Genomic DNA, 20548 nt, shown 5'->3' on the forward strand with positions numbered 1-20548 from the left:
GTATTAGTGGTCCGACACGTAAAAATAGTGGAAAATAAGCGAAAATATAATTATTTTTAAATAATATTGTGGCATGTACCAGAAAGAAGGGAGGTTCGTTTATTTATAGGGTGTACTGTTCGCTTACAGCACATAAAGTGCTCAGAGAGTGACACTAACTTCAGTGTAACAGTGTAAAAACCCGGCGGAGTGACTGAAACTGAAGTAAACTAGCTTCATGGGAGGTAGCCTACTGTAACATTTAAACATCCATTACAGGTATATACCACAAGTCTAGCTCATAGAGTGAGCCAGCGGTGCACCATGGGATAAAAAGGAATGTTCCCCACTGCCCCTTCTAACTGCGCCCTTCACACTTACACACACTGCTTCCGTTACACCTTGAAACAACATATATAAAATATGTCTTTCAGAGCAAAGTTAATGTCTGTATTCCAATGTGTGCATTTATATTAAATAACAGACCAAATCATTTTTGATTATACACGTTTCATAATTGATTAAATGTTATTTGTATTTCCAAACCAGTAAGCGTTCCTTTACAATCCTTGTTTTGTCTAAATTGGGTCTTTAAAAGTCAAATAAGTTGTTGACATTCTTATGAGCAAAAAATACATGTCGTTCTGGGACAAAGAAGTCCCTCAAAAAAAGTTTATTTCTTCTGATTTCCCACAATTTTACCGTAATTAACCTTTTTAAACGAGTGCAGGTTCACTTGTGGGTTTTTTAAAGTAAATAAAACAAGAAAATAGAGCGCAGGATGGCTGCACAGCTAACATCCTTTATTGTATCCCAGGTGGTTGCTAAGGTGTGGTTAAGTGGTTCTTATGATGTTGCTAGGTGGATGCTGTAATGTTCCTAGGGATTTGTTAAAAAATTGCAAGGTGGTTGCTGTGGTATTAGAGGTGGCCAATTTGGTGTTGCTAAGTGGTTGAATAGGTGTTGCTAAGGTGCTGTTTTACACCCAAAATCTTCTTAATACTCGGGTAAAGTAGTTTAAATTGAACCATTTAATCATATACATATTTTAATTTTGAAATTCAATTATAGTTTTTGCTAATTTAAAAAATCGAAAACTACAGTAGAATTAAAATGACCTTACCTAGGCCAACTCAAACACGTGTTCACAATAAATACATTGTTATTTAGAAATATACAGAAACAAGCGATTGAAACTCGCTACTACAAATCTCCGCGTCTAAAAACTACAACTCCCAGCTTGCGGATGTGACGTCACCTTCGCGGGAAAGTGAAGCAGCGTGTGGATCCTGTGTGAATGAGTGTGTGTTGGGGTTTCTGGCTGAGTGTTTATAAAGTAAGTAATCTGTTTTTTTTCTTTGATCTGTAGAAAGGCTATAAGTGTAGCAGAACTTTATTAAACTATATAACTTAAATAACCGCGCTGTTCATACCAGCACAACATACAACAACACGAGCTTCTATCCCATAATATTACTAAATATACACACACATATATTTATGTTACTGATTTTAGATGGAGATAGGTGGTGTTGTAGTGTATAAACAGAACGTATATAAGTTATATCAATTACTTTATTTAACAGAAAATATACGTGTTTTAAATGATTCTCTTCTTAAACTGTCATCCTATTGCTGAAACCTCCAGCCCCAGACCGGTGTTCTGTCGAGTTGTGCTACCTTGACAAACCGTGCTACCCTAGTGTATATTTAACTGTAAAAATACAAAAGAAACACCGTATTAGAACATATTACCAGTAAAGTCCCAGTAGATGTAGCTAGCTAATATATGGATAGCATAAATCACTGTGTTATGGTAACGTTATCCCAATAAGAGGTAAATACAAACTGCTTTTGTATTTTTTAAAATTAATAATTCAAGTATTTATTCTTATTAATTTCCACTTACACGTTTGTGCTGAACAGTGAGTTCAGGTTGTTTAATGCACAAAAAAAAAAAAAAAAAAAAAAAAATATATATATATATATATATATATATATATATATATATATATATATATAAAAAGTCGTATTTTCTTTGGTTTCCTTCACTTTTGTTGTTTGTACATAATACAAAAGTCATCCAAACTATAAGGAAAAGCTAACGGAATTATATAGTGAACAAATAAAGTGTTAAGAAACAGAATAGATTATTTAAAGTAGCTGTGCCTTTTCAAGAGTTAATAACAATTTCTTGCCTCTAAATGTGTTTGAGAGCATCAGTTGTAAAGTTGTGAAGAGGTAGAAATGGTATACAGTAAATAGCTGTATTTGAGTAATGTTCTAATCCATATTATAGCAAGAACTACTCAACTAAGTAAAAAATGACTTTAGGAAATAAAAGTAAGTTGATTTGAACAATTTTAAGAACTTTAAAAGTATCCTCAAGTGCAGTCACAAAGACCATTAAAGCATTATGATGAAACTGACTCTTATCAGGGTTGTCTCAGAGAAGCAAGACCAAGAGTTAGCTCTGTTGCACACAGGATAAGGTTATCAGAGTTACCATCCCCAGATACCTAAATGCGTCACAGAGTATTGTGGGTTGTTTAACATTTTCCATTTATTGTAAGTTTCCTTATGTGTTCCTTTGTAGTCTATATGACCCTAGATGTTGTTTTTTATAAATGTTCGTTAAATATGCTGTATATACACTGTAGGAAACCCTTTAATGCGTTGTTTTCTGTTGAAGACACATGAAATTTTAGCCAGTATCATACGTCAATTTTAGCCAGTATCATCAGCTCTGGCTTATCAGAAAAGCAGTCTAGAACTAGGGCTGTGTGTAAGGATAAGTTTTGCATGTTGATTGATGTTGACTCTGTCTCTCTCAGATTGAGGAGGATGCTGGCTGGACTGCAGTGTCCCGGCTATCCTGAAGCCAAACTAAGCTCTGTGAGCGAACGGCTTCCCTGTAGAGAGGGACAGGCAGGAACGCTGCTGGCTCTAATGGGGGAGGTTTGTCTTATCTGTTTTATAGTTTCCCATCTTTTATGATATCATCCTTTCTCTTTCATAGATCAGACATTCATTCAGTGTTTCTCAAACCTGTTTATGTTTCAGTGTCATGAAAACATCTTTGAATTTGTCCATTTTTTCCCTATGTACAGCCGGAGCAGTACTGCTTCCCCTCCATCTTTATCTATGGCCACCGAGCCACGGGGAAGAGCCATGTGATCCTCACCCTGCTGAAAGAACTGGAGGTACTGTGCAGTGGGGGTGGTTGATATAGCTGTTTAAAAAATGTTTAAGAAAAAGTTATTTTGTGGTATTTATGTGATGATTATATTCTAGGGAAAACAACAAAACACGGAAATAAAAAAATATAAATTTCAAGAATATATTAATAAACATTTTTTGTATAAATATAACGGTTTCATACCTTCAGTAAAAACAAAAAATATATAGAAATGTTTCTCTATTTTGTAAACAGTAATAAACTAACAATAGTGTAACAAAATAAAAATGTAGCAAAAATAATATAACCACAAAACTAGACAAGATATTTAGTGCATATATAAACTGCAAACATACAGTTAAGAGTAAATTCAGTAAATAGCAAAACAAATACAAAACGGATCTGCGTTTTAAAAAATAGAGGATTAAATAAAAGGATTTTTTTTATTGTGTCAATCTTTTTTGCAATATCATTGCCTGTGATACGATACAGCATGCCCCTACTATGTAAACATGAATTAATATTATATACATACATTCTAAGACTTTGTATTTGGAAAGTGCAAAAAAATCCCCCAAAATGTTTCCCCTGCCAAAAATATTTTTTCTTTAACTGATTTTTTCTTTAAATGTTAAATTACTGTATGTGTGTAATTGTGTGTGTATAGGTTCCTCATGCAGCGGTGAGCTGTGTGGAGTGTGTATCTGCAGGGCTGCTGTTTGAGCAGGTTCTGTTAGCGATGTTTGGTTCCGAGTCGGCCACTCTGCTCCCTCGCTCTCCCTCTCTCTCAGACTTCGTTCGGATCTACAGGCAGTTCTGCGCTCAGAAACCGGCCCAGCAGACCCGGTACATTGTGAGTAAATCAGACCTACACACACTATATAATACACACTGTACTCCAGAAAAAACACTTTTAACGTGAATTGACCTCTTGTAGGTCAGTAATGATTACATGCAGGTTTATCAGTACTGTAGAAAGTACAATTTTGGGACGTGAAACCTCTTTTTTTAAACCCCTTAAAATCAACACACTTTTTTTGTTCATAACCTAATTACTAAACATGTTTCTGTAATGAGTTATAATAATCTAATAAAGGATTATTGTGTGCCGTGTGATGTTCTGAAAGGTTCTGGAGAGAGCGGAGCTGCTCAGAGATATGGAAGCCAACCTGCTGCCTGGACTGCTACGTCTACAGGAACTGGTACCGGCCCACAACCACTATATTTTTAAGTTTTTCACAGACGATTTAAATGCAAATATAATATGATAAATACACTGCCTGACTAACATAAGTCGTCACCAAAAAAAAAAATCACCACGTCTTTAGCTTTGATTGCTTCATGTCATCATCACTGTGGCATTGTTTCGATAAGCTTCTGCCATGTCACAAGATTTCAATCCAGGGTTGCATTAATTTTAATCAATATTACAGTATTTAAAGATTGTTTCCAGACTTGCTTAGATTGCTCTTTTGCAGTACGTTGACCTGTGTTGTGTCCGACAGGTGGATGATAATGTGACCGTCATCCTGCTGAGTGAGATCGTGTGGGATAAGTTTCGGCCGAACACTGGCTGCTTCGAGCCTCTGCTGCTACACTTCCCTGATTATACTAAAGGTACAGCAGTATTTTATATTATCATCAAATTATTTTCATCTCCTTTGTCATTTATAATATAAATCTGCTACTTAGCTGGGCAGTAAGTGTAACATACCTATTATTAGTGTTTTTCTGTCACTGTTCTTTAAAACATCTCCAAGTCTCCTCATGGAGTCTAATATTATTGGGGTGCTGGTTGGGGGGGATCATCCAGGCAGGGCTCAAGACTAATTCTTTTTACAACCATCCCAAAATTATCCCAAAGTGTTTAAAGTTGTATGTTGTATTTATATATAATGTCATCAGTTGTTTTTTTTTTTTTTTTTTTTGTGTGTCTCTTTTTTTTTGTTTTTTTTTTGCTGGTACATTGAACTCCGTCCACATCTGCTTGTCTTAAAACCGTAGTTCCACTTTTAGCCAGCAAGTGGTGCAGTTTCCTGGCTTACTGTTGCCACTTTTCAAGCTCCACAATTGACTAACATGGCGTTCCACCAACTACAATTATTTTCTTTATGGCTTTTAGGGCCTTTCTAGCACCATATTACCACCACTCTTATTGCTGCGGTAACAACAAGCTGATTGGCAAGCTGATGTTGAGAGGCAAGAATTTGTCTGTAAAAAGATTCTTATTCATATTTTAACTTGCAAACGCTCACCTTATAAACTTCTTATAACCGCTTTCACAGCACACAAAATGTTCTGTCCCGAAAGAACTTTAATCCTGCACGTGTACTATTTTTACCATCACTGGTATGGTGGCATGGTATTTGTTTGAAGCCCTGATCCAGGAGAAATCTCAAAGCAAGTATTAACTCTCTCACTGTAGACAGAAATCATTTGTAATATTGTGATTGTCTATTGATGATGATCTGATGCTAATATCACCATGCATCCAAAATCACACTCCCAACAAACAAATGTAAACATAATTCTTCCTTAACTTCTAATTTTCATTTGTCATAACTAAGAAAAAAACAAAAGCCTGATATTGGTGTGATATTAATGTTCATGTATGTGTGTGATTTGTGGCACAGCGGAGCTGCTGCAGATCCTGTCTCTGGACAGTAACCCATCCTACTCTCCTGAACTCTACTCCTCCTACATCAACATCCTGCTGGGGGTCTTCTACTCCGTCTGCAGAGACCTGAGAGAACTACGCCACCTGGTACAACACACATATATACACACACACACACACACACACCTGAACCATGACTATTGATCATAATGAGTAGAATCAGAACAAAAATAACATTTTGTAAATTTTCATTTTAAACTGAACATGCACAGTTCAGTGACAAATTGTTTTATTACTAAAACATCTGGACTTAATCCTCACTTTCATCTCACTCTAAAGTTTGTCTGCAGATCCTTAGAAAGTCTTGCAGGGTCTTAATTCCCTCTCCCATTTTTTTTAAAAATACTTTACATATAGTAAATAGTATAGTAATAAATAGTAAATGCTATTTTTATTACTTTTTTATGTTTGTGCCTGTATTTTGTAGTTTATACCTGCATTCTGCATTTTATATGAAAGTTAGATTAATTATTTAACCACAGACGGAACTAAATGGAACCAGCAGCATTATTTATGGCTCTGCTGGGTGCTATTTTCTTGTATAGTCATAACTTTTTTGCTTTTAGCACTATACAAATTTTAGCCTTGATTTCCAGTTGTGATGAGCTGTGCTATGGCTCTAGTCTGCAGACTCAGTCGGAGCTGAATGTTGTGTAGTGTATGATAAAATGAGACTTGATTTTTAGTCTTAAAATCACATCCATGTTTTTTTTTTTGTGATCTGATTTTGGGCAGAATCTGGTAGTTTAAGTTCTTCACCAAATTGAGTCTGAACTGACTCTATCAATAGCCAATGAAAAGAGACCTGATAAAAGTCATTGTAATTTTTCTGTTCCATTATATAACATATATAACACATATAATGTGTGAAAAGCATGTGGTGGAGGAGCTAGCAGAGAAAATACACAGGTTCCTGTGCAGGGTAGATGTATGTAATGCACCAAAAGCAACCACACATCTCACCATTACTGCCCAGATAACTTAGCATAGACACAACAGTCCAGAGGCCGTGCTACACCTAGCTCACCGTCCCACACAGAGCCACACAACTGTGTTTTGCTCCTCCAGCTCTTTATGTAAAGTGTAGAGACTGCACTGACCATGTCTCCCAACCCAACACTTTACCCAACAACGATTTTGCAGGATATTTTTTTTGCTTCTGCAACAATTAGCAGCACAAACAATGACAGCTCCTCCATGTTGGCCTATGAATCTTCTCTGTAACACGAGTCCTGTAGTCCATGCCCAGTTGTGTAGTGTGTTTTGTATCTGCTTAGATTCTAGAAAAATCTCCAAAAAAACTGTTGTGTAGTGTAATTTGTCCAATCTCTTTATAATCTGCTCCTACTTTAAAAGTTGTGTAGTGTATCCTAGGCTTAAGATGATACTGTAGGATTGGGGAAGTTGTAGGCATTGGGGTTAAATAACCAACATTTATCACTGTACTCTGTATTTCTTTGTTTGTGCGAAATGGTTCATATTAATATTAGTTTATACTGCTATACTGTTTGTCAGAAAATACAATTTAGTTATATTGCAAAAGTGGTCTTGATTTTCTCTCTGTGTGGTATTAAAAAGTATACGAATGTTACATTTAATTCCTTTTTATCTGCTGACACCCCGGAGCCCAAGGTTGTCCAGCAGCAATGTACAAGGGTTGGGCAATAAAACTGAAACACCTGTCATTTTAGTGTGGGAGGTTTCATGGCTAAATTGGAGCAGCCTTGTGGCCAATCCTCATTAATTTCACATTGCACCAGTAAGAGCAGAGTGCGAAGGGTCAATTAGCAGGGTAAGAGCACAGTTTTGCTCAAAATATGCACACAACATTATGGGTGACATACCAGAGTTCAAAAGAGGACAAATTGTTGGTGCACGTCTTGCTGACGCATCTGTGATCAAGACAGCAAGTCTTTGTGATGCATCAAGAGCCACGGTATCCAGGGTAATGTCAGCATACCACCAAGAAAGACGAACCACATCCAACAGGATTAACTGTGGTCGCTGTAAGAGGAAGCTGTCTGAAAGGGATGTTCGGGTGCTAACCCGGATCGTATCCAAAAAACATAAAACCACGGCTGCCCATATTACGGCAGAATTCATTGTGCATAATAAATTATTGTGCTCCAAAACCAGGTGTTTTAGTTTCATTGTCCAACCCCTTTATATATCCCTTAGCTTTGTTCCTGTTGAATAGGTTTGATTTAGGGCTTCATTTTGAATCCAGTTGAGTCGCATTTAGATGTACTACTAATATAGAAATATATACACTGCTCAAAAAAATAAAGGGAACACTCAAATAACACAATATAACTCCAAGTAAATCAAACTTCTGTGAAATTAAACTGTCCACTTAGGAAGCAACACTGATTGACAATCAATTTCACCTGCTGTTGTGCAAATGGAATAGACAACAGGTGGAAATTATTGGCAATTAGCAAGACACACTCAATAAAGGAGTGGTTCTGCAGGTGGGGACCACAGACCACTTCTCAGAACCTATGCTGTCTGGCTGATGTTTTGGTCAGTTTTGAATGTTGGTGGTGCTTTCACACTCGTGGTAGCATGAGACGGACTCTACAACCCACACAAGTGGCTCAGGTAGTGCAGCTCATCCAGGATGGCACATCAATGCGAGCTGTGGCAAGAAGGTTTGCTGTGTCTGTCAGCGTAGTGTCCAGAGGCTGGAGGCGCTACCAGGGGACAGGCCAGTACACCAGGAGACGTGGAGGAGGCCGTAGGAGGGCAACAACCCAGCAGCAGGACCGCTACCTCCGCCTTTGTGCAAGAAGGAACAGGAGGAGCACTGCCAGAGCCCTGCAAAATGACCTCCAGCAGGCCACAAATGTGCATGTGTCTGCACAAACGGTTAGAAACCGACTCCATGAGGATGGTATGAGGGCCCGACGTCCACAGATGGGGGTTGTGCTCACAGCCCAACACCGTGCAGGACGCTTGGCATTTGCCAGAGAACACCAGGATTGGCAAATTCGCCACTGGCGCCTTGTGCTCTTCACAGATGAAAGCAGGTTCACACTGAGCACATGACAGACGTCACAGAGTCTGGAGACGCCGTGGAGAGCGGTCTGCTGCCTGCAACATCCTTCAGCATGACCGGTTTGGCAGTGGGTCAGTAATGGTGTGGGGTGGCATTTCTTTGGAGGGCCGCACAGCCCTCCATGTGCTCACCAGAGGTAGCCTGACTGCCATTAGGTACCGAGATGAGATCCTCAGACCCCTTGTGAGACCATATGCTGGTGCGGTTGGCCCTGGGTTCCTCCTAATGCAGGACAATGCTAGACCTCATGTGGCTGGAGTGTGTCAGTAGTTCCTGCAAGATGAAGGCATTGAAGCCATGGACTGGCCCGCCCGTTCCCCAGACCTGAATCCGATTGAGCACATCTGGGACATCATGTCTCGCTCCATCCACCAACGTCACGTTGCACCACAGACTGTCCAGGAGTTGGCGGATGCTTTAGTCCAGGTCTGGGAGGAGATCCCTCAGGAGACCATCCGCCACCTCATCAGGAGCATGCCCAGGCATTGTAGGGAGGTCATACAGGCACGTGGAGGCCACACACAATACTGAGCCTCATTTTGACTTGTTTTAAGGACATTACATTAACGTTGGATCAGCCTGTAGTGTGTTTTTTCACTTTAATTTTGTGTGTGGCTCCAAATCCAGGCCTCCATTGGTTAATAAATTTGATTTCCATTGATGATTTTTGTGTGATTTTGTTGTCAGCACATTCAACTTTGTACAGAACAAAGTATTCAATGAGAATATTTCATTCATTCAGATCTAGGATGTGTTATTTGAGTGTTCCCTTTATTTTTTTGAGCAGTGTATATATAGATATATATATAGATATAGATATATAGATATAGATATATAGATATAGATATAGATATATAGATATAGATATATAGATATAGATATATAGATATATATATATATATATATATATATATATTTTTTTTTTTTTTTAATCATCATTTTACCATTTGTAATATGTGTTCTCCAACAGGCTGCCCTCAATTTCCCCAAGTTCTGTGAGCCTCTAGAGAAGGGAGAAGGTAAACATTCAGTATTCAGTATTTCTCTGCTTTCTGCACAGCATATCCTGCCTCATTACACAGCTGATACTGACTCTCAATTGGACCATTTAATTTTTAGTTTTTAATGTTTAAAGGCTTATTTTTATTAGTTCAAGTTAATTGCATAAACTGCAGATTGTACATATGTGAAGAGTATGTGATTTATTTTTACCATTTGGTTGCAGTTTTGAAGAGTTAGATTGTGTTTAATTTGAAGCTGTTAAAATCAGTGTTTTTTTTTATGTGTTCTCAGCTAAAGAGAGCGACACCCACAAGCTCTGGAGGAACATTGAGCCTCACCTGAAGAGAGCCATGCAGACCGTGTACCTGAGAGAGGTGTCTAGGTGAGGAGCACAGTGACATTATTAAACATGATTAAACATGACGGAACAGAACAGTAGCTGTTAACCCCTTAAAGCAGTTATTACACTTCATACACTATATACTAATAGATGAACAAATACATTGGAGTAGTGTACTTCTTAGTGAGAGATCGCTGATGGCTTGACATTCCTTATCGACACACTCGAAGACATTTTACCCATTTGACTGTACGTCCGTCAGCCAGCCATCCAGCTATCTTGCTGTCACCTTGCTGTAAAAATCCAGGTTCCCTTTGGAATCTGCTGATGGTAAGGTTTAAGTACAGAGATTCTTGATGAGCTCTTCTATCCTGCTTTTTCTTTGGAGCAACAGACTGCCCCAACTGCTGGTGTGATGATCTGGGGAGCATTGTATATTACAGTCAGTCAATCCTAGTAGTGATACGGGGATGACACTAACAGCTCAGTGTTTCTTATCAGCTAGAGCAGGATCTACAGGCCCAGCTGCAACGTCTTCAGGTAATCATGCTGCAGGATGCCATATAGAACCTGTATACCTCCATACCCAACCATATCTCATCTTGTATCCAGGCTAGAGGCTGAAACAGGATACAAAACCTTTCAATTACAGTACAATTTTCCACAATAATAATAATAATAATCTGTTTAATATTTTTGTGATCATTGGAATATAAAAGCATTACATTCACACAGATGCAGATTTGTTCTAACATACAGTGTGTATATATGCATGATGTGTGTTCACCCTCAGTGTTCAATGGGAGCAGCAGCAGATGGAGGAGAAGGAGGCCACAGCTCTTAGAGGTACACACACATACACACACTTTAGAAGGGGACTCTTTAGTGTGGTCCCAGTTCAGTGGCCTGGACCCTAATATAACACACTCGGGCCATCTGCTGGGGCTGCTCCGGCATGTGGATTTCCCCCATGTGTAACACTCCTCAGACTGCCAACACACACGCATATATATCTGAGCCATCTCTATATTAAACAGATTATTGTGATGTATGGGTGATTTGTTCAAGTTAATGTGATGTATAGAAGATTTGTGTTAAAGTATGTAATTTTATGCACTATACAAACACAAGTCAAAAGTTTGGATGCATGTTGGATGATTTGATGGTCTCTCTGTGTGCGTACAGGTTTATCAGCTCATGCTCATGCTCATGTGGAGTTACCGTATTACTCCAAGTTCCTGCTGATCGCGGCATACCTGGCCTCATATAACCCGGCCCGGACCGACCGACGCTTCTTCCTCAAGGTGTGCCTTCCCGCTTTTACCTTTTTTTGGTGAGAATGTGTAATTGCACTGACTATGCTAAAGAGTCATTTTAAAACGTGCATTGTGGTGCAGGCTCTATTCAGAACAGGTGAATCTGGTGATTTTTGCAAGAATTCTGTTGATATTTTTTTTATTTCTTCAGCTCTCTTCAGTTAAAATTCTGCATTTCTTTGTTTTAATGTTGTGTGACTGAGCAGATAAAGGCTTAATGAGTTTGTTGTTCTGATATCCTAATGTTCATTGTAGCTCTTATATCAGAGACCGTAGCAGGGCTACTTTTGCTCAGGAAACCAGCCAGAAAAAAAGGTCCCAGGGCCAACCAGACCACCCTGATTATAGAATGAATAAACTGTATGTGGCTTTGCAGGATTGGGAGTAGAAGCACACTGATACCATTTATTAGATTATTTTGCCCTTCTTCTTGTGTCTGATTTGGGTTGAGTAATAATAACTGTGTTTTAACAGCATCATGGGAAAATTAAGAAAACCAATTTCTTGAAGAAGCATGAAAAAGTAAGTAATCCTCCAATAAGCATCATATTTTTATACCTTAAATTCAGTTTTTTATTTATATTTTGTTTTCCTGCATTGTAGATAGATATTAGATTCAACTAAAACTCTTAGTCAGCTTTATGAGGTAGTGGCGTTCAGTTAACAGCTGTGCTGAACTTGTCAAGAGTTCATTACTCTAGGTGTTTATTCTCTTAATGTGTTTGAGAGCATCAGCTGTAAAGTTGTAAAGAGGTAGAGTTGGTATATAGTGAATAGTTCTATTTGAGTAATGTTCTAATCCAGATTATAGCAAGAACTACTCAACTAAGTAAAGAAAGAATAACTAAGAAATGAAGATCAGTCAATTAAAAAAAATGTCAAGAACTTTAAAAAGTATTGTCAGTCACAAAGACCATCAAAAACGTTATGATGAAACTGGCTCTTATCAGGACCACCCCAGGAAACAACGAGCAAGAGCACCCCAAATTAGACCTATGTATTAATTAACAATGCAGGAGAACATTAAAAACATTAAATAAGAAGCTTTGTTTAAACTTTTGATACTGTGTATTTGATTACTGCAATGTACAATTGTATGTTCCAATAGTCTATTTTGTAATAAATTAAAAATTATGTAATTGATGGTGCAGCCTGGTTTACAGTCACTCTCTCTCTCTCTCTTCCCAGACTAGTAACCATCTGTTGGGACCGAAACCATTTCCTCTGGACAGACTGTTGGCCATCTTCTACAGTGTGGTGGATAGCAGAGTGGCGCCAACTGCCAGCGTCTTCTCCCAGGTAATTACAGCTCTTATAATCTCATATGATTGCTTGCATTATTACAGCTGATTGGACGCGGTAATTAAACTAAGTTTAATCAGAGAACGCTGATGATAAACTGTTAGGATGGTTAGTCAGTAGAGGGCACGGTTTCCTGGTTTAGGTTTAGCTTTTACATTGTTTATATTTCATACAAAAACACTGTATAACAAGACATTTTAAGATTTACTCCCTAATAAACACATTTTTACACATATAGAGAAATAATGTTGACCTTCACTTTAAGCAACTTTTTATACATTTTGTACAGTTTCCTTCTTTCTTTCTTTTATATTGAAAATTCAATAATGAAGGCTATATTAAAGTTATACAGGAACACATGTGGAATTATTCTGTAAATAAAAAGTGTTAAACAAACCAGAATATTTTTTTATAATTTAGATTCTTCTAAGTAGCACATTTAGCTTTGAGGACAGATCTGCACACTCTTGGTATTTTAATTTCAGCGTCTTCATGAGGTAGAGTCAACTGGAATAGTTTTCCCAGCATCTCAGCATCTTGAAGGACTTTCTGGAGATGCTGAACAATAGCTGCTGTTTTTTTTTGACTGTATGAAGCTCCAGCTCGTCCGAAATTACCATCTCAGTTGGGTTTAGATCAGTGATTGTGAAGAAAAAAGGACTTATTTTGTTTACTACATAATTGCATATGTGTACCTTAATTGTTTAAGTCTTTTACTATCATTTCTAAGAAAAAATAACAAATAAAGAAAAACATTTAATGAGAACAGAGGTATATCAATATAGAATATTATGTTATGTTAAGAATTTATACTGATACAGTATAATGTGTGAACAACAAAGTTGGTAAATGACGGCACCAATCAACCCATCATGCAAAGTCACATAATGCTCTGCCTCCCAGCTCTAGTTGTTATAATGATTATTATTGCTATTGCTATGTAAAAACTTTCGAAATCTCAGATTTAATATCAAATCATGTATCGTTACACCACTATTCAAGTTATACAGTGCTGTAAATGATCCCATTCATCTCAATGTATTCAGATCAGCACTGTGTGTGTTATCCTGTCCTGCAGATTTCCTCTCTGGTCACCCTGCAGCTCCTCACCCAGGTCGGACACGACGACCAGCTGGACTCTCCCAAATACAAGTGTGCTGTTTCACTGGACTTTATTTCTGCTATCTCCAGGTGTGTGTTTGTGTGTGTGCTTGCATAAATTCCCTCATTATGTGTGGGTCATACAGTGGGGAAAATAACAATTTGTTGTACACAGCCCTGAACATCAACTACTTAATGCAGTGAAATATTCCTATGCCTTTATCAGAGAAACAGACTTAAAGTGGAACAGACATGTTTGACAGTGGGAATGGGGTTTTTGGTGTTTAAATGTATTTTTTAATCTACAGTTCTAATTGTAATGTTTTTTATTCATGATAGGACCGTGAGCTTTGATATTGTGAGATATCTGTATGACTTCCTGTGAAGAATCTGACCACTGATTGGACAGTGTTTTGGGATCACCCTGATGGACAGATCAGCAAGTTGGCAGGAGAATGGACTACAAGCATTTTAATTGGCTGATACCTAAGACATGGAGACCATATTTCATGACTGTTGGATAATGTCATCTTACCTGCCATCAGATTTACTTTAGACCTGATTTAGGTGTAATAAAGACTTCCTGTAGCTACTTAAACTTCATGCAGAGGTACATATTTATATAATGTGTTTTTTACTTGGACATTGCATTTCTGATTACAGCTAATGTTTAGCTGAAATAAGAGCCATTATATGTTTGTGATTTTGGTGATAGTGAAATTTTCACTGTAAACATTGATAAACAATTTGTAAAAAAAAAATAATTAATAAATGACTAAATATTGCATTTACATTTTCAGACGGTTTGTACTGAAGTGTGATTTACGTGCATTTTTCTTTTTAAACAAAGTTCACATACCTGCAATTAAAACTGGGGAACCATAATCAGTAAGGAGTAAGTATTGGTGCCATAGCTAATGCCCGGCGTGGGATAGAGGGGTGTAAATAGTAGAGACAGTTACTTCAACAAAAACAGAATAAACTCTTTAGAATACCCTTAAATGGGACATGGGACATTTTTATACAAGTTAGAATAGGTCTACGGGCTACACAAAACACGTCCATGAAGTCCTTTGCACAAAATCACTCTCGCATAAAAGAGATTTCACCCCATCTATAATTATCTGTTCCAGTCCCTTTCAGAATGATCCATTTCAGGTACAGATCCCTCCCTCAAATGCAGCCTGCTGGCTAATCATGCTGCCCACTGTCTGAGGTTCTCAACCAAAATGACCAAAATTGAGTGTGTGGGGCTTTGGCGGGGGTTGATAGGTGAGAGGTGTGCCACACTGGTGGGTGTAGGGGCGGAGCCACAGGGGCATTGGCCCCATATGAAATGTGATTGGCCCCTGAAGTGCCCCTGTCCTGTCATTCATCTATCCTATGCGAGAGAGCGATGATCAGGTTATAGGTGGATGCAGTTCCATGCCCAAACACTAGTGGCGCTAATGAGCAAAATAGGAATGTCCAGTGTGTTAAAGCTTATGTAGGAGAGACGTTTTGGACAGTATTTAAGAGAAGGTAGAAAGATTTTAAATAATGAATAAAATGCTGGATTCTCTCACATGCTGTGTGTGTTTTCGAGCATTCTGTCTATGTACAATAAACGTGTATATAAACTGACATATGGTTAATTTTGTTCCAAAAGTTGTACACAAAAAAAAAATTGCAATAAACATGGCAGATCACATAGCTACATATAGAAGCAAAAAAATAAAATAAAGCAAAAGCAAGAGATTACAGAATGAAAATGCACAAAAATGAAAGCAAAGACTTGCAAAATTCAAACACAAATCATATAAAGTATATTTAATATGTATGTATTTTTTTTCGTTTTGTATTTGCTACATACACTTTTTTCATTAGATTCTTAAAATTTTGATTTCAGATTTTTTTTTTTTTTTTTTTTTTTACTTTTTGGACAAAATTTAAAAAATTACAACTTTTTGTGTAAGCTTTTGTAAATTACATTTAAGTGTTTGAATATGGTGAGACCATAGACTGCATCATCTCTCAAAAGTGAAACCACCATAGGTCGGGCGCCCCCTGCTGTTCGGCTGCAGAAAGCTGTGTAACCCCACCCACCCCCATAGGTTTCAATGGCAAAACAGAAAACTTTCAATCACGTTTTTTTCTAATAAACTGTAATTCTACCTCCTTTATTTAAATGCAACAGCTAGTGTAACCTCTGCTTATACTGTCAAATTTTATATTCCCACAGAATTCGTTTTTAAAAGCGTTCAGCTCTATTTAAAAAGGTGTGGTTATTGTAAAAAGGGATGGGTTACACCTAGCCGGGGCGGGACCAATAACAGACCGTCAGCAGAACCTGCATCATGTTCTTTTTTCCCCTTACGTCAAGCAGTAGACTAGTACTAGTAGTTAGTCAAACGTTTAGCTAGCTAACTGTACTACCGTTATTATTTTTTTATTAGCTAAACTGAATTTAGATTGTTGTATTAATAATGTCGTGTTCCGCTGTTAATTGCTCTAACAGACATTCTGGACAAAGTTCTTTGCAGTTTTTTCGGTAAGTTTGCTGGCTGTTTTTCACTCGACTCCTGTGTCTGTGTGCATTTTATTTTATTAATTATCAAGATCTTAGGCGAACCATTTAATCTCGGTTGGATTATATAGCTATCTTAATTTGTTAGCTAACATTAGTGTAGTTATCTAACTAACTATATTCGCTAGACTCTGTAGAATTCATATTTTTACTTGGTCAGTGGCTTCGCCCGTCACCGGTGCGTGCAGCAAGCTGACCCAGATAGTACAGGTGGGCGATACCGGGAATTTTGGTATTGATCCGATACCAAGTAAACGCAGGGCTAGTATTGCCGATATCGATACTGATACAGATACTTTTTAATATTTAAGCTTTATAGATCCAAATGATCCAAAAACCTAGGATATAATTTCACCAAACATTGTAAGTGATAACAAAATACTTTAGTATCACAATCAACATTTTTTGTTTAGAAACAATGGAACAGTAACAAAACAAAGTTTAAATATAAAGTAAAAAAATATTAAAAAATAAAATAAAAATTCTCCCCTCACTAGACATCTTTTCTAGTTCTTTGTTTCTTTGTTTCTTTTTTTTAATAGAATTGTCATTTGGAAAAAACAATAAAAAATAAGGAATTGTCTTCCTTTCAGTGCAATTCAAATGCAAGTTTTTCTTAAATAAACAGAGTGTAAAAAAAATCACTCAACACTAATCTCCTGAGGTAGAGGCGTGTCGACTCGAGGAGAGCGCTGAGTGGGCGGGGCCAGGCTGAGCCTACCTGCGTGGCGGTTTGGCTGGCTTTGCTGAGCCATGTGACGCATGTGCAACAACAAGAGACCAGAGAGTAGACTATGGAACGCCAAAAGGCCCAAAAAACGCCTGGACCAGACGCCTTTTATCGAAAAGAACGGCGTAAAATACGGCGTTCTGTGTGAGTTTTACGCCGTAATATACGCCGTATGATTTCAAGCCGCCGTAATATACGCCGTATGATTTCACGACGGCGTTAAAAACGCCGCTAAAAGCACAGAAGACGCCGTTTCCCACGGCGTTTTTCGACCCTTTTGGCGCGCCGTACAGAGCGGCGTTTTAGTGTCTCTCTTGACGCCGTAATAAGCGGCGTAAAAAGCGGCGTTTAATAATAAGATAATGAGCTCCACCTTCCAGTTTTGAAAGCCAATACATTTAAACTCTGTTCAGCCAATGCTCTTACAGAGAGACTCAGTCTAAAGCAATTCTCTGCAGATCCGAGCTCCTGAACCTGAGCTCTTCAGTTTTTAAATACAAATTTACAATATACCTTCTTCAGACATTCCCGCTGGTGCTCATGGATTTTATTAGTCTAATATTTATGCTGTTCAATGTATTTTAAATAAAATTAATAGTAGTAGGGACGCCCCTTGTGCATGAATTTTATTAATTAATAGTGTGTTTCTTTTTAGGCTATGTTTGGTAAATGATAGCGAATAGGGTCATTCTGCTATATTACAAGAGTTTCTTGGTTTATTAGCTCTTAAATATTTGGCCAGGTACTATATCAGTATTTATATTATTTGAAGGATCTAAATAACAGGAGTGTTAGTAATCATAAAATGTAAGGAAACGCAAATGTTTATAAGATATACAGTGATAAACCAAAAAACACTTAAAAAAAAACACCCCGACAGCTGAATATTCAAGGACACGGAGGTGTTGGTAGAGAGAAGGATGACGGCTAAATTTATACTCCACGAAGAACACTCTCAATCACTGGATAGCTCAACTTACCGATCATTCAATCATTCAATCAATAAACCTTTTTTTCCTCTCGGGAGTACATCATTTCCAGTGTAGCCGAGCATTACAATTTAAAAGGGACTGACAACATTGAGTAAGAAAATAGAATTAATAAGAATAAAAAAAAATATATATGAAAATATGAAAATTGCAAAAAGTACACAACAACAATGTTAAATTCAAAGGATTTACAGTAAGATTTAAAGGCCTTTTTTAGGGCAAATAAATGACAAGACTTGATAAGACATCCGCAAACCGTGAATAGGTGTCTATACACAGGAACGTCGCTATAGCCCCTTTTTAGGGATGTTTTAATTGTTTTTACAGAAGTGTCTCTCTAATATGTTAAAAATATTCAAATCTTAAAGTATACTACAATTAAAGAATTTTAGTAACAAAATCAATCTCCCCACGCAGCGCGGAAGATCTGATCCACTTTGTCTCGGAGCCGCGTCAAGAAAAAGGCATACACGCACGCAAAATGAAACAGCGCTTTTTTAAGCTAATGATCCAGGCTGTCCAGCATTTAGACTGGAGTGAGTTAGGCTAGCTGTGGTGCTGTTGGTCAGTTTGTGTGTTTATAATAAATACTGTGTATTGTACTGCCTGTATGTGTATCAGCTAATTGATGTTACATAATAATAGAATATGATGAGATAAGTTGACACTCATAATGTGCGTGGGGCTTGCCAATGAGTTTGGATATTGAATAGATTTTCCAAAGTAAAGAGCCAGATTAATAATTTAATGAAGGTTTCTAAGCGACTGAAGTAAATATAATATAATAATAAATATAAATATAATAAATATGTAACTTGTAAGTCTATGTCTGTAAATGACATTACTTGTTTCCTTATGGAAATAGAAAAATTACCGGATCTGCTGAAGCATAAAAACGAATATTAATAATATTATGCTTAAACAACAACAAAACAATAATATTCATAGTAAATTAAGAATAATTTACATCTTATAATAATAATAATAATAATAATAATAATAATAATATATAATTATAATATATAATTTTATATAATATAATATATATATAATATATTATAATTATACTGTATAATTATAATATTTTAATAAGAATAAAAATAAGAAGAATCAGCTTCCTAATATAATTTGTAACTAATTTAATAAATTAATAAATTCATTTATTGAAACCCTGATGTTTTTGCAACAATAGGGTTCTTCATGTGTGATATACTGACAAGGTGATGTGATTTCCGTCTGGATAAAAAAAAAGTGGGGAGCTGCACAGCATTTTGCTTTCACCTAAACCTAGAGTTTATTTTTACATTGATACAGCCTAAATATTAGACTAATAAAAGGCATGAGCACCAGCGGGAATGTCTATAGATGGTATATTGTTAATTGTGTTTAAAAAACTGTGTCTGAAGAGCTCAGGAGCTCGGATCTGCAGTGAATTGCTTTAGACTGAGTCTCTCTGTAAGAGCATTGGCTGAACAGAGTTTAAATGTATTGGCTTTCAAAACTGGAAGGTGGAGCTCATTATCTTATTATTAAACGCCGCTTTTTACGCCGCTTATTATGGCGTCAAGAGAGACACTAAATTCATTGCACTGAGACGGCGCTCTGTACGGAGCGCCAAAAGGGTCGAAAAACGCCGTGGGAAACGGAGTCTTCTGTGCTTTTAGCGGCGTTTTTAACGGCGTCGTGAAATCATACAGCGTATATTACGGCGTCTTGAAATCATACGGCGTATATTACGGCGTAAAACCCACACAGAACGCCGTATTTTACGCATTTCTTTCCGATAAAAGGCGTCTGGTCCAGGCGTTTTTTGGGCCTTTTGGCGTTCCATACTAGACTGTGGTGAATCCTCGTGCGCAGCAGTCAGTGCGTGCGGCAGAGAAAAAAGCTTGAATATCGATATTTTTACACGAGTATTGCTCAATACCAATACCAGCGTTGGTATCGATATTATCGATATTTGGATCGATCCGCCCACCTCTACCAGATAGCATGAAGGCTCTGCCCGAGATCCACTGATGTACGCCAGCACTGGTTTAGACTCTGCATAATCCGTGCAGAATTTAGCCAAATGTGCTCAGTTCGTCTCAGCGGCAAAATAACAGCTTCAGTACTGGATTCGTCTCGTTGTTTAAAGCAATTAGTCCTGGCATTCACTGCCGTTTGGTGATGTTTTTTTTCGCTGTATTTTATTCACTTCCACTTGCTACATACAGAACTATCATGTGGCTGGGTACACGGTTAATATCCATAACGTTCACAAACTGCACTGTTACTATGAAAATATTAATCTTATCGTGCTGCAGATAA

General features: G+C 37.4%; 1 protein-coding gene across 1 annotated transcript; it reads left to right on the forward strand.

The window, feature by feature from the left end:
• The first annotated feature begins 1153 nt into the window (after positions 1-1153).
• Positions 1154-14752, forward strand: orc5 (origin recognition complex, subunit 5). Its single transcript, XM_007232708.4, has 15 exons — positions 1154-1315; positions 2814-2937; positions 3090-3182; positions 3825-4010; positions 4285-4359; positions 4663-4774; positions 5791-5921; positions 9863-9911; positions 10186-10276; positions 11028-11080; positions 11420-11538; positions 12025-12072; positions 12739-12849; positions 13931-14043; positions 14293-14752. The coding sequence occupies exons 2-15, from the start codon at positions 2824-2826 to the stop codon at positions 14336-14338; spliced, it is 1341 nt and encodes a 446-aa protein (XP_007232770.3). The 5' UTR covers positions 1154-1315; positions 2814-2823; the 3' UTR covers positions 14339-14752.
• The last annotated feature ends 5796 nt before the right edge of the window (positions 14753-20548 follow it).

The sequence above is a fragment of the Astyanax mexicanus genome, chromosome 2 (genome assembly GCF_023375975.1).
Source record: "Astyanax mexicanus isolate ESR-SI-001 chromosome 2, AstMex3_surface, whole genome shotgun sequence".
NCBI classification, from domain to species: Eukaryota; Metazoa; Chordata; class Actinopteri; order Characiformes; family Acestrorhamphidae; genus Astyanax; species Astyanax mexicanus.

Bases quoted from the DNA above. Each gene is read 5' to 3' on its own strand.
- orc5 (XM_007232708.4), top strand. From the start codon at position 2,824: ATGCTGGCTGGACTGCAGTGTCCCGGCTATCCTGAAGCCAAACTAAGC. The intron at 4,360-4,662 runs GTACCGGCCCAC...TGTGTCCGACAG, and splicing joins TGCTACGTCTACAGGAACTG to GTGGATGATAATGTGACCGT. The intron at 11,081-11,419 runs GTACACACACAT...GTGTGCGTACAG, and splicing joins GGAGGCCACAGCTCTTAGAG to GTTTATCAGCTCATGCTCAT.